General features: G+C 59.4%; 1 protein-coding gene across 2 annotated transcripts in view; it reads right to left on the bottom strand.

The window, feature by feature from the left end:
- Positions 1-13,509, bottom strand: part of ANOS1 (anosmin 1) — a 254,317-nt gene that overhangs the window by 89,010 nt on the left and 151,798 nt on the right. The window contains exon 1 of one of the 2 annotated variants that reach the window (XM_037512734.1): positions 4,343-4,528. The exons of the other annotated variant lie outside the window; for it this stretch is intronic. Within the exon in view, the coding sequence (XP_037368631.1) occupies positions 4,343-4,528 (186 nt within the window). Of the gene's footprint in view, positions 1-4,342; positions 4,529-13,509 lie in introns of those variants that run through there. 2 annotated transcript variants of the gene reach the window in all.

The following is a 13,509-nucleotide window of genomic DNA, read 5'->3' as shown; positions in this document are numbered from 1 at the left end:
CTATCACATATACATTATGTGGACATTTACATAAGCTTTACAGAACATCTCCATGATGGACACTTATATTTACACATATAAATAGTAAATACAAAGATGTAAGTGTACAGTTGCTATAGGGGTTAAGCACAGCACCGTGACGCTATCCACAGCCTCTGCTTCACGAGTCTGATCCCCCGAGCAGGGAGCTACCCACAGGGCGCGGCAGACCTCTCCTGTCTCCCCGCTGCTCCCCTCAGAGATGTATTTCAGAAGATCCGCCTGTTCTGCTCCCCACTCTGTCTCTGGTGAATCCTCTCACCCCCAACACCTCTGGCCTGCACCCCAGTTCTTGTGTGCATCAATAACTACATCTTTAAAAACTGTATATATTATTTATAAATAGATTTATATATAAGTATATATGAAATGTATTTATGAGTAAGTCTAGAAATTCATATAATATAAAACTGCATAATAAATAAATACGAAATGCAGGTGCATAAACCTATTGCATAGAATACATGTTAAAATGTATAAACAGGTATGTTTTTAAAACTTTATCCGCCGATGGCACACAAGGAAAGCAGCAAGCCAATAACCCTATTTTCTAACTGCTTTTTTTAGTTGTCCTACAATCATCACAGTAAGAGCCTTTTAAACCCTATTCTAGGAAGAGCGCTGTACTAGGAACACAAAAATCTGCCATGAGCAGCTCGTGTTTAGTTTGGGTCTGCTGCAGAATGCCCGGAGGCACACCCAGAGCCAGGGCCAGCCGGGGACCCAGGCCTCCCGAAATCTCACCACAGACCGGCCCACGGCCCCAGATTCACCTGCAGACCCTCCCCCGGCTCCCCGCGAGGGGCAGAGGAGGGTCCTGTTTGCTTCCTCTGTGCGGAGAGCGAGGATGAGCTCATCGCCAGCTTCGTTCTGTCTCTGCCAACACAATCGCCAGCTTAGCTCTGTCTCTGCCAACACAAACAGCTCCCGGCGCAGCCCGGACGGCCTCTGGTCTCCGCCACCTGACGGGCCGGCCCTAGCGCCACTTCCCAGGCCAGTGAGCCCCCCCTGACCCAACAGGGACAAAAGACTCGAACCCTGGGGCCCAGCCTGCCAGCGCCGCTTGCAGGACGCGCCTGCCTCCAGGCGGACGCCACGGCCCTTCCCTCAAGCCTCCTTTGAGGAGACGCAGGCAGGGTCCAGGTCTGCTGAAGTGCGGGCCGATTCTGGGGGCCGATTCTGCAGACCCCGCTTTGGCCCTGGGCTGCGGCCGCCGCCAGGACCGGGGCCGGGTGGGCAGGACGGCTGTGTGGCCCGAGAGTCGACCTGGCGTGAGTCAGCTAGAGGTCACGGCTCCTTCCGGCCCGGCCTCCTCCGGCGCTGTGGCCTGGCCAGAGCAGAGGTCACCCCCCGGACAGGCCCGCGTCCGCCGGCCGGGCAGTGCCGCGCAGCCCTAAGGAGAGCTGGCCGCCAGTGCCCCGCGCCCCTCCCAGAAACTGCGGCGTCGGCACGAACCAGCGTCTGCTGACTTCGCAGCCCCGAGCGGGACTGGCCTCCGGGGTCTCCCCGCTGCAGCCGCCACGCTGAAATTCTCAAGGACTTGCTGAGTGTTGCGCAGGGTGAGCTGGCCGGAGGCAGGTGCTAGGTGCGTCCTGCCAGGAGGCTGCAGGGACTGGGAAGCCGTCCGCTGTGGGCTGAGCAGCAGGAGGGAGAGCCCTGGCTCAGCTTCCTAAGGGGGGCGTCGGGAACCAAGTGGGGGGTAGCAGGCAGGTGGGGGTGCTGGGCTGAGCCAGCCAGCCCCTGTGAGAGGGGCCGGGTTCAGGGTCCATGAAGGAGACCCCATCCCGCACACCCCACACAGCAGGGAGGGGTCTGCCCTGCGTCCCTCCCACCTTCCTGACCTTGACTGACCCTGCAGCCACCTCGCAGCCCCCTGGGCATGAAGCCAGGAACCCCCACGGCGCCTCCAGCGACACCCTCCTGATAACCCCACTGTTAGGCTGAGGAACAGCCGGAGCAGTAGGGTTAGGGCAGGGCCCTCCCTGGCTGCTTGCCTCGGCCGGGTTGCACCTCCATCCTCAGCTGCTCACCTGCACCCGGACCCCAACTTCTCTCCCGGCCCCTGCGTGCTGGCGGCCACAGCGGGGGCGGGTCCTGAGGTCGTCACCAACCAGCCCAGAAACCCCACGACGTGATCCCAAACACCAAATGGGCGGCGGCCCTCATGGGCACCCGCCGGGGGTCTCCCCACTTCTCAGCACCTCTGCGTCCTGCTCCGCTACAGGCGGAGACCAACCAGACCCCGGCTGCTGGGAGGAATCACGGAACAGGACCGCAGGCCGCACAGCAGCGTGGCCGCTGGCCTGCCAGGGCCCACAGGACAAGCAGAGGCAGGAATGTCGGGAAGAGGCGCCTGCGTCGCGGCGGCTCCCAGCTGCACCGCTGCCGGCGGACCCGGGCCGTCCACACGAGGGCCGAGACAGGGCGCCTCTGGCCACAGCGCCCAAGAGAACCCGCTTGGCCGTCCTGCGCTCACCCACAGGCAGGGCCTCTGCCCTCCTGGACTCGGCAGGGGCGGGGCCGGGGAGTGGCTGCAGAGACAGCTCGCCCCTGGGCGTGGGGCGCCTGGGGCATGGGGCGCGGGGCGCCCTGGATGGAAGGGGCTAGTCGGAAGCCTCTCCGCTGGGCGGTGGCAGGCACTGGTGAGCGGCGGAGAGGCCCCGACCCGGGGCGCTGGGGCTGGTGGGGGCGGGAGCCGCAGGTCTGTAGGGGTGTCCCCGAGTCAGCTGCAGGCCCAGGAGAGCAGGGGACCCGCCCTCAGCGCCCGCTGGAGCTCAGTGCAAAGGCAGCCGCCACTGAGTCCGCGCGGAGCCGGAGCCGGAGCCCCTGGCAGCCTCTTCCCGCCCCAGCTAATTAAAACGTGCTCAGGACCGGGTGACGGGGCGTGTTCTGTCAGCGGGTTTTCTCCGGGAGAGAAATGGTGCCAGGAGCCCGCAAGAAAAGCCGTTCCCAGGGGCTGGCGGGATGGAGACGGCTTCTTTAGCCGCGAGACTGTAGGAGATAAATCACAGGTCCTGCCGGAGGGAGGCGCGGGGAGGCAGGACGAGAAGGCAGGGCAGGAGACGGTCTCCCCAGGACCCGCTGTCCTGCTGTAACTGCGGCCTCTTCTCAGAAGTGACTCTCAGGGCCAGGCCTGCGGGTGGGGCCCGGTGGCCAGAGGAGGCCCCTCCAGGCCGCGGGATCCTCTCACCGCTGCCCTGGCGAAGCCCTTGAAGGCGGGACCCCCAAGCCTGTGAGCCCCTAGATGTTGCTTCCACGAGAAGCCAGAGGCACAGGCTGAGGCGCACGCGGACCCCCGAGCCTGCAGGTCCAGAGGCCCCAGCTGGGGCATCCGTCTGCCCTGGCGCGTTTGCAGGCGGCATGAACACCCCCAGAGCCTCGCAGAAGCGCCCCGACGCTGCCACCCACCGGGACAAGCGCCTCCTGCAATCCAGCTCCCCGCGCCCCCGGGTCCTGCCAAGGAGCCTTCACCAGGGCGCGCCCCCCCCAGCCGCCCCGCCGGCCCCGGCGCCTTCCCTGGGGCGAGCAGCGGGGTCCCAGCGCAGGGGAGCAGCGAGGACACAGGCGAGGGGGCGAGACCCGGGATTCCAGGGCGCGGGGAGCGCCTCGGGGAGGCCGGAGAGCGCGCGCCCCCGGGAGCGGTGCACCCCGACCCGGCGCCCGGGGCTTCTGCACCCCTCGTCACCCCGCGCGCGGTCCTGCTCGCCCCGAGCTGAGAACTTCCCAGGGCCGCCGGGGGAGGTCCCGGGGCTCCACAGGCGGGTCCCCGAGTTCTTCGCCGCCCCCGGCGAGCCTGCAGGCTTGGGGCTCGGAGTCGGGGCGCGCAGCCACCGCACCTCCCACCGCCGCGACACCCCCCACATCGCCGGCCCCCGCGCGCAGCCTGCGGGCCCCGGGGCGCGCGGTCCCGGCCAGCGAGGGGGTCAGCGCCCCGCGAGACCGAAGCGCCCGGCGCGGGCACCTGCGTCCGGGGCGCAGCGCGGGGCCGACGCGCCTCCCGCCCCGCTGGGGCCGCGCCCCGGAGCCGGCCCGGCCGCGCGCAGCTCGGACCCCGGCCGCGGTCGCCGCCCGCGCTGTCCTCCGGGCCAGCCTGTCCTCCGGGCCGGGACGCGGCAGAGGGGGGATCGCGCCCCGAGGGCAGCTCCGCGCCGGGTCGGGCGGGAAGTCTGCGCCGCGGCGCGGGGAGGCGCGCGCCCCGGTGCGCCCCGTGCGCCCCGCGCGCCCCGCGCCCCGCAGCCCCGCGCCCCGCGCCCCCCGCCCCGCGACCCGCGCGCCCCCGCCCCGCGACCCGCGGGCGCCGTACCTGGAGCCGCCGCAGGAAGGCGGGCAGGCGCGTGAGCTGCAGGCGGAGGCAGCGCGAGGCGCAGCGCGCGCTCCGCACCCCCACGGCCGCCGGCGCCTCGTCCGGCCGCCGCGCGCCCAGGCCGCCCCCGCAGGCCGCCAGCCACACGCACAGGGCGAGCGCCGCGCCGGGCGCCGCGGGCTCCATGCTGCCGGCCACCGCTCCGCGCCGCGCCCGAAGTTCCCCAAGTCCAGCCGCGGCCCGCCCCGGCGAGGGGAGGGCGGAGGGGGACACGGGCGCCGCGCATTGGCTGCGCGCGCCGTGAGTGGCAGGAGGCCGGCGCCGGGCCGAGGTGCCGCGGGCGACGCCCCCCGCGCCCCCCGCGCGCGGCCCCCCGGGGCGTCTCCACGCCGCGCCCCCCGCTGCCCGGCCTGCCCCGGCCAGGTGGGCGCCAGGTGGGCGCCGGCGGCACTGGCACCCCCGGGGGCGTCGCTCCGGGGCGCCCCAAGTCGCGCGCGCGCGCGCCTCGCCAGGTCCCTCGCCCGCCCGAGCTTCCCTGGGCACGTCGGAGGCTCCTGCCCCGCGCGCTGGGAGGCAGGCGGCGCACACCTGGTGCCTTTAACAGCCGAGCAGGCCCCGTGGCACAGCCCCCGTCCTGCCAGGAGCCCTCACCCCTGCGCGTCCCCCCTGCCACCCGCTCCCCCTCCACCTGCCCCCCATCCTCACCTGCGCGAGGAGCTGAGGAGTCAGACAGCCGCGCACCCCGCAACTACCCTCTTGGCACCTGTTTGCACTGCGGCCGGGGCTTCCAAGCAAAAGCCCTGGCGCGTGTCCGCGCATCAGCTCCTGCAGCTGCGAAAATGCAGGCTTGGGGGCGCCTGGGAGCTTCTCCCAGGCCCTGTCACCCGCACCCCACCCCAGGCAGGGCCAGGCCAGAGGACGCGGCTGTCAGCGCACGATGGTCCCCGGGCACCGGGCACGGCAGGGCAGGACAACGCTCTGCAGCCTTCACAGAGCTGGGCGGTGACCCTGGAGGGGCCTCGGGCCTGCGGTCAGCACTGTCCAGGGGGAAGACGGTGGCCCGCCTGCCACGGGTGTGGAGCTGCCTGGTACCCGCTGCAGCCAGCTCAGGACTCCGGGGCAGAAGCACACACACCTGGGGGCCTGCGCCGCCCCGCCCGACTCCAGTGCCTCCCTCCGCTGAGAGCCACGGCCCGGCCTTCTGCAGAGCCGCTTCCGTGGAGTCCCTTCCTCCGCCTCTGCACATTGCCCGGGGCAGCCTGGACGTCTCACAGGGCGGTGGCAGCCGTCTGCAGGGACCCCGAGACACCCGCGGTCTCCGTCGGGCACGCACCTGCCTCCTCTCCGGCAAGAGTTCGTCCCTGCTGTTTCCTCAAGGTGCTCTGGTTCCAGTGCAAAATGGGCTTCTGGGGCCCGTTCTGGAAGGTTCCCCGCTGGCCGGCGTCTTCCTGTCTTCATCTCCTCGCTCATTCTAAACAGGCTTCCAACGATGCCCCCGGCCCCCCTGCAGGCTCGCTCGACCCTGCACGCTCGGGCTGGGAACTGGAAACTGCGCACAGCCCAGCGCTGCTGCACGTGATGCTCAGGACTGCAAGCGCGTGCCCCGTGTTGAACGTCTCACACGCCTCACGCGGACGGTCACCCTGGCGACCCCGAGCAGCCGGGCGCAGAGGGTGGCGCGGGAACAGAGTCTCGTCTGGGGCGGCAGACCTTGCGTGAGGGAAAATGCCGGCGTGCCGGAGCCCACCTGGTGAGGGTGAGGGCAAGGTGACCCCGCAGGCCTCTGACAGGGACGTGATGTTCTAGAAAGTGCATTGTGCTGGAAGGAACGTTTACGTGGCCAAAGGGATCCTGGGTTTGGTTTGCTTGTCTTGGAAAGCAGGTGCGCGCCGTAGCTGTGGCCCCCCCGGCCGCTTGCTCTGCGCCAAGAAGTGCGTCCCGTAACAAACCATAACGGAGAGCGCGGAGTTGGGGGCACAGGACGCCCGAGGTCTCAGGCGCACAGCGGGGTCTCACACACATGTTGGGGTTCTCACGCACCCTCTTTTGGTGACCGGTCAGCTCTGGGCAGGCCCGCAGCGCAGCATGCCCGGCCCCAGCCAGGCGCGGAGAGCGAAGGACGAGGGATAAAGGGACGGCGGGGTCCTGGGGGAGGGAGGCTGCTGAGAAGGTGGTCAGCTCGCCCCACGCCTGAACCTCGCGCTCACTGCTTCTCGGAGTCCAGTTTGACGCAGACCCAAAGGCAAGGGAGAAAAGGGTCTCGACCGGCTCTGACTCAGTCCGTGGCCCGTCTGGGTCAGGCCGCCACGGAGAGACGCGCGAGAGGCCTTCCGTGTCGACAGCTCGGCCGTGCTCTTCCACCCGGCTCACTGAGGCCAGAGTTTCCTGCCCCCCCCCTCGCACCCCGTCAGCGCCTTCTGGCGGAGGGCACGGTCTGCCTGGACGCCTGGCACAGTAGACGGCAGGGGCCCCGGTCCAGGGGTCCGGTGAGCCTGCCTGGGGCAGGGGCTGCAAGCTCAGGGCCGGCACCAGCTCCGTCCCACGGGGTTTACACCACCAAAGAGGCGGCTCAGCTCGGCTCGGCCTCTCTCAGAACCAGCGCGGAGAACTCGCTCTGACGTCTGGGGAAAGGCACAGCTGGGTCCGATGGCCTCGGCCCTCACCCACCTGTGCGTGTCCATCTGCGCTCGGGGGGCTGGGGGGCCGCGCTCTGCTGGGACCACCTCTTCACCTCCTCCGGCGCCTCCTCCTCCGGACTTAATTCGCTTCTGCTCGGGATGGCTCAGGGTGAGCTGTTACCCCGGAGGGACCCTGGGGGCTCCTCGCCCGCCCCAGCCAGCGCCCCGCGCCAGCTTAATCGTTTTCCGAGAGAGAACTTCAGCTTTTGCAGCAGCAGCATCGCCGTCTCCTCTTGATTTCCGGAGCGAATATGCTGAATTTTCCACTCCTCGGCCTCCTTTTATCCGCGGGCGATGCAGACCTGACGTTGTCTAGAGCCGCTCCCGTCTTCAGGAGGGGGTTTACACGTAGCGACGGGACGTGCAGGCTTAGATGCTATTTTTATCAAGCTCCGTGTTACTGAGCAGTACCGGAAGTGTGTGTCTTGGCATGGCTGTGCTGAAGACCGTTTTGGTGCATGTTCTACCTGTTTTGGGCAACACAAAGGATTGTCCAGCAGCACAACCGGAGGCTGCGAGCACTTCCCAAGAGTTTGTCTCTGTCGTCTTCCCTCGGGGCCCGGCGCCACCTTCTCTTACTGTTCACTGGAGGGTGCCTCCGCCGGCCTCCACGGGGTGGGGGAAAATATTTGCAAACCACGTGCACCCGTCAGGCTCCCCACACCTGATTCTATAGATGCCCTGCAAATATTGAAAAGGAAACAAACAGCAGCAAAACACAAGCTACGTCAAAGCCAAATGCAAACGCTGTGAAATATAAAAAGTCAGTTGTGACTTTCTAGTCGGTGGCAGGACCGAAATACGACTGGCCGGGCCCCAGACGCACAGCTTGAGGAGCCGAGGCAAATGCAAAGAAATTCAAATTCCATCATTTTGGCTGCGACTTACATCTCACCACTTTCAACACAGCATTTCGCACTTGGGAGCGGCTGCTTCTCCAGGGACTTGCATCGTGAGTTTCTCTGTAAACGTCACAGCTCCCAGGCTGTCAAGGGAGACTTTTTCAAGTTTCTTTTAGACAAAACTCACACCCTCCAACTCTTATTCTGATTTGGATTCCCCAGCACGAGAGGAACTGGGGAAACGGCGACACTCTTCTGTTCAAAGACTCAAGCGGATTGTCCCCCTTGGTGCTGACAAGCCGGGGAAATGGATCCTGAGTTACCTGAGTGCAGGGATTTGGAGAAACGCTTCTGAGACTCAAAAGGCGGCTTTTAGCAGGAGACAGCGCCACATGCCGGCCATGGAGAGAACTGGACAAGCTAACCGGTCCTCCTCAGGTTGGAGGGTTGTGCACCCGGGAGGGCCACACGTTGAGGAGGAGACTGCCAGCTCCCAGCACACACCTGACTCGGGTCGTTGTGCGGAGTCCTGAGCTCATGCCAGCGAGGCTGGGTGCAGGGCGCCTCGGCATCGGAGGCCTCCGGGTGAAGGCGGGGCACTGAGCGAGATTAGGGAAAAGAACACGTTGGTCTTCCGATAACGCCTGGTTTTCAGACACTCTGAGGCTTCAGTGCAAGACGAAATGGCAAAGGCAGGCTGCTTGGGATTATATTTCAAGAAGCTTCTGTTCAGACCCGTCCTGGGGGCTCACGCTGCTCGCTGCTCAAGAGTGCATACACTAGGGGGGCACTGGAATAGAACACAACACGGGCAGGGGAGGGGATGCAGTCAAAGAGAGGTCCTTGGGGTGGAAAGGGATCCCCCAGCCAGTGGAGAGGGCTCCGCCGGGAACACTGGCTGGAGAGATGGGCCTTCGGAATGTCCCTATTGAAGTGACCACGGCAGCGCCGTCCCCTCTCCTAAGTGTACGGTTTATGTCAGGGCTGACTCTTGTGCAGCCGATGGTCTGGACGAATGTACAAGAACATGCATCCCCCATCAGAGAATCATGCGAGACTCTCACTGTCTTAATCTCTGGGCTCCACCTGTGCACCTTTCACCTTCCTTCCTCCCGAATCTCTGGCAAACGCTGATAAGTACCATCTGGTTATTATTATCATGGTTTTGCTTTTTCCAGCACATCCTACAATAGGAATTTCTCAGTGTGTCACCTTCTGACATGAGCTTCTTTCACCCACTAGTGCGCAGTGCATGTTCGGTTGTGCCATGGTCCCTCAGCCACTATAGCCCATCTTTTTCCTGGTTGAGTAATATTCCACTTTTCCTGGTTGAGTAATATTCCGCTTTTCCCCGGCTGAGTAATATTCCAACCTGTGGGGGACCCCAGTTTGTTTATCCATTAAAGGATATCTTTGCCACTTCCAAGTGTTGATCATGGATCAATAAAGCTGCTCAAACATTTGCCTACATGTTTGGGGTGGATATAATGTTTCCACTCATTTAGGTAAATACCAAGGAGGTGGGGGACTGGATCACCAGGTAAGAGGATGTTTTCTTTTGCTAAATCTGGCAACCCGTTCCGAGCAAGCTTGCATTCCCCAGGGCCTACGTCCATGAGAAAAGGCAATCGAGGACATCTTATCTTCATTTACCCTCTCACGCCTTTGATATTTATTGAACAAAACTATGGGCTGCACCCCAGGAATGCAAGCAAACACTCTTCACGGAAGAAACTCGTGCTGCAGTACAAAGAGCAGTGGAACAGGGCTTCACGGAAAGTTTTCAACACGTACCTTGTAGAACAAAGAAAAGGTGGAGCACTCTCCCCAGCAGTGGCTGCAAGGAGGCTCAGAGAGCTTGCTCCAAGGAAGAAAACATTCTTCCCCACGGATAATGAGCAGGACGCCGCAGGTGCGGGGAGAGGGGTGAGGAGGAGAAGACCTTGATGTAGACAGAGGTGCAGAGGCACCAAGCGGCCGTGAAATGCGCTAGTCAGTCAGCATCTCGTGGACGCGTCTGAGAGGCTGGGTGTCCCCGCCTGGAGCCTTCCTCGTGGTGGGGAGCTGGGGATTTCGGAAAGTGTTTGATTGTCTTCCTGGGCTTTTCTTCCCTTCTGTTATTGGGGAGTTGTCCCTTCTGCCCTCCAAAGGACACAAAGGCCATAGTTCCCTGAATATGACGAGCAACATAAACACGAGCATAGCGGTTACCGCCAATTCGAGTCGCAAGCCTGGCTCTGGGGGCTTTTCCCCCTAAAGATGGAAATTTCGTGAGTTAACATTCAGCACTTTAGTTGCTTTCGTATCTCCTGTCCCGTGTGCTAGACGTTTCGTTATAGCGTTTCAAGATTTACAGGTGCACTTGGGCAAAGCCCTGGGATCGAGATGTTTTTCATTGGATAATTTATCCCATATGCACCCAAAGCCAAGCGGTTGGCAAGTGACCAACCCTGATGATTTAGAAAGCCTGAGCAGCTCATGCAGGAAATAAGTAGCTGACAGATAAAGAAAAATGGCAACTTTAGGCTTTAATGGTAACGTAAACGACCCAGAAGGGACATTTATCAGTTCAACAAGAATCAATTTTCTTCCATCTCCAGCCCGATAACAAATCTTGTCTTTCTAAAAGGTAGGAGCATTTGCTCTGGAAATTTATTTGTTTATGTATAACTAGCCCATCCCCCTCCCCCCAAGAACCTATAAGACGTCTTTCTCTCTCTGGTACACATTTTAAGCTTATCCTGGGTAGGACACCATTAATAACAAGCAGTTGTTGGCTGTTGCTGGGAGACTTTGGCACACAGGGGCAGGGAGCGTGCGTGAACAGGCGTGAACAGGCGTGCATGCCAGGGCCGTGAGGTTGCTGAGCTGGGCCGGCAGAGGGCTGGGCCAGCCTCCACCCTTCCAATAGGGAGGCGAGAGGTCCACTATCAGAACTGTCCGGTTCTGTTCCCTTGATATTTTTAAGGGATGGAGGGCCAAGGAGATTTAACTTGCTCATGAGCGAGGCTCTGAAAAGAAAGGTGTTCCTGCGTATTCACAGAAAATGCAAAGTTCCAAGACTACACTTTCAGGATCAGGTGTACAGTTCATTAGGAACTATACAGAAAGTTCCAATAAACAGAAACAGAAAGTTCCAATAAATGTCAATGTCTCTACTGTTTAAAGTTCATTCCGGTGTTTGTACAAACACGGAGAATGAGAATCACTGTGGATTCAGCATCTGTCCTGGCCATGGGTCATTCATTCGGTGAAAGTGGTCTTTGACCCAATCCTTAAATGAATCAGGAGGCGTCTGCCAGGAGAGCAAAGCAGAGAATAAACCAGCAATGGTCGGTGAATACGTCCTATAGCCACTGGACCCATCACTAGCTATTCCTGGGCAAAATATGTAGTAAACTCTCTAGTTGACACAAATAGAGATACGCATCACACCTGCTGTTCAAAGGACCCAATGAAATAACTGATCTTAACCAAGTAGCGTGAGGCCATTAAATGCTCATCCTGTTGAACATTTCGCTCTGTCTGGCTTTGGCGCCTTCCCGAGCCATCAGTGGTGGAGGAGGGAAAGCCGGCCTTCCATCTTCCTCTGATCCTCGGCCACTGATTTGTGATCCTGTGGGATTATAATGAGTAAACATGGGCCAAATAATCACTAGAGTCTTTGCCATCCCAGTAATTCCTGCCACCCACTCGTGGCTCCACTCTTGGGCTTGAGTGTGGCTGTTGGGTCTGGAGTTGTAGAAAGAAGGTGAGCAGAGGACCCTGGGGATCTGCTTGGAGAAACCTGCCCACTCAACACAAGTATCGCCCTTCGGTGCTTCTTCATTTCCCATTCCCTGGGCCTGACAGCTGGCTGACACTTAACAATGTTCCTTAAGTCAGTGAATAGAAATTATTCTCACTCTCTGTAAGAGCAAGCCAAATTTTATAATATGCTAATAAAGACAGAAACCAAAAATAAAAGGGTCCCTTAAAAGGCGTCATCATTCCTGGACATTTAATTTATCCTAGAGTTGTCCCCTCAAAACCAGGGTCTTCCACCTGCTCCCTCATTATTGGTGACAGTTGGTGGCATTTTACCAAGTGGCACAAGAGTGAAATACACTCTCAGGCCTTATGTCTGGCTGCTTTCACTTAGCATAAAACTTTCTAGGTTAAGTCATGTAGTAGCATCATCCAGTATTTCACTCCTTTTTTAGGGCTGCATAATATGCCACGATGGTTGTGTACCACATTCTGTGTCTCTAATCATCACCTGGGGGCCATTTGGGTTGTTTCTATCTTTTGGCTGCTACAAAGATTCATTTTCAAGCTTCTTTGTGAACATATGGTTTCAGCTCTCTTGGGTCTGGCCCTGTGAGCAGTACTGAGGGGTCACATGGTAATTATACGTTGAACTTTTTGAGGAAAAGTGTTTTCCAAAGTGGCTACATCACTTGACATTCTCACCAGCGGTGTTTGAAGACTCTAAATTCTTTCCATCATCACCCACACTTGTCTGTTGTGCAAGGAAATTGAGCCCTGAGGGGTGATGATGACTATTCTACAAAGGATGAAAATGATCTAATTTTTGAATTTCAAATCATAAGGGAGGAAATAAAGGTTGCAGCAATTCAGGGAGTATAAATGTCCTTCATGAATCAGAGAAAATTATAAAATTAATATTTTATCAGCAATAACTGGGTATTAGGTACCTACATTTCAATTCATCCTGTTAAGAGGATGATTCGAAGAAAATGAAACAAATTTTAAGACACTTTTCAAAAAGAAATGCCAAGAGCACAGCTGTGATGGGCCTCCCCGGTCTAACTACCCCCCACGCATCGCAAGGAAGAAATGGCAGTGGATGACAGAGAAGGCCCGAGGCTCAGAAAATGAAGTCATCCCCAGGGGTGGAGAAGTCTCCAGAGATGGGGCAGAAGAATACACGGGGGCCAGTCACAGGGCATGTGGCGGTGCGGACAAGTGTGGACACAGCTGACCTGACAAGAAAAGCTCACTCTTGCCTCCACCATTTGTGCAAACACTATGGTTTATGATGCACATCTACCTGGATTCCTTCTGGAACTCCGGAGTTTTGGTCCATGCTACACAGCGTGCAATTAAAACATTTGTTGTCCAGGCTGGACAACATTTCAGATGTGCTGTCACAAATAAATCTCACACACACACACACACACACACACACACACACACACGTTGTCTCAAATGCGGCTTACATAACCAGGAAAGGATATCTAGTTCATTTGATGATGGGAAAGAAGTTCTAAAACTATCATCTGGTCCTTCAACCAATAGAATACAATTTCCAAAGAGCACTGAGGTCTTGGGGAAATCTGAATTTCCCTTCAGATATAAAGAGGATGTTGTAAAAGCACAAGATGAAGACCACGAAGGGGCCCTCCTAGGCAGTCTCTGGACTCAGCAGATGCCGCTTGCTGGAGGTGGAGAGGCCAGGACTCGTAGGGTTTCGATGGGTAATGCCTTGGAGGGGTGCAGAAGCGTCACCGTCTTATTACTTCAAAAATACTGTTCTCTTGTTTACTGCACTCCTCCCGCTGGTGATCATTTGGGCTATCATTCTGATGATTTGTTCCTTTGGAGTTGATTTAATTAAATCGGGACATTAATGTGCTGTCTCCTG

The sequence above is a fragment of the Talpa occidentalis genome, unplaced genomic scaffold (assembly GCF_014898055.3).
Source record: "Talpa occidentalis isolate TD23 unplaced genomic scaffold, MPIMG_talOcc4v2.1 talOcc4.15, whole genome shotgun sequence".
Taxonomy (NCBI): Eukaryota; Metazoa; Chordata; class Mammalia; order Eulipotyphla; family Talpidae; genus Talpa; species Talpa occidentalis.
Note: the sequence above shows the minus strand (reverse complement) of the source record. Positions and strands in the feature narration are given on the sequence as shown.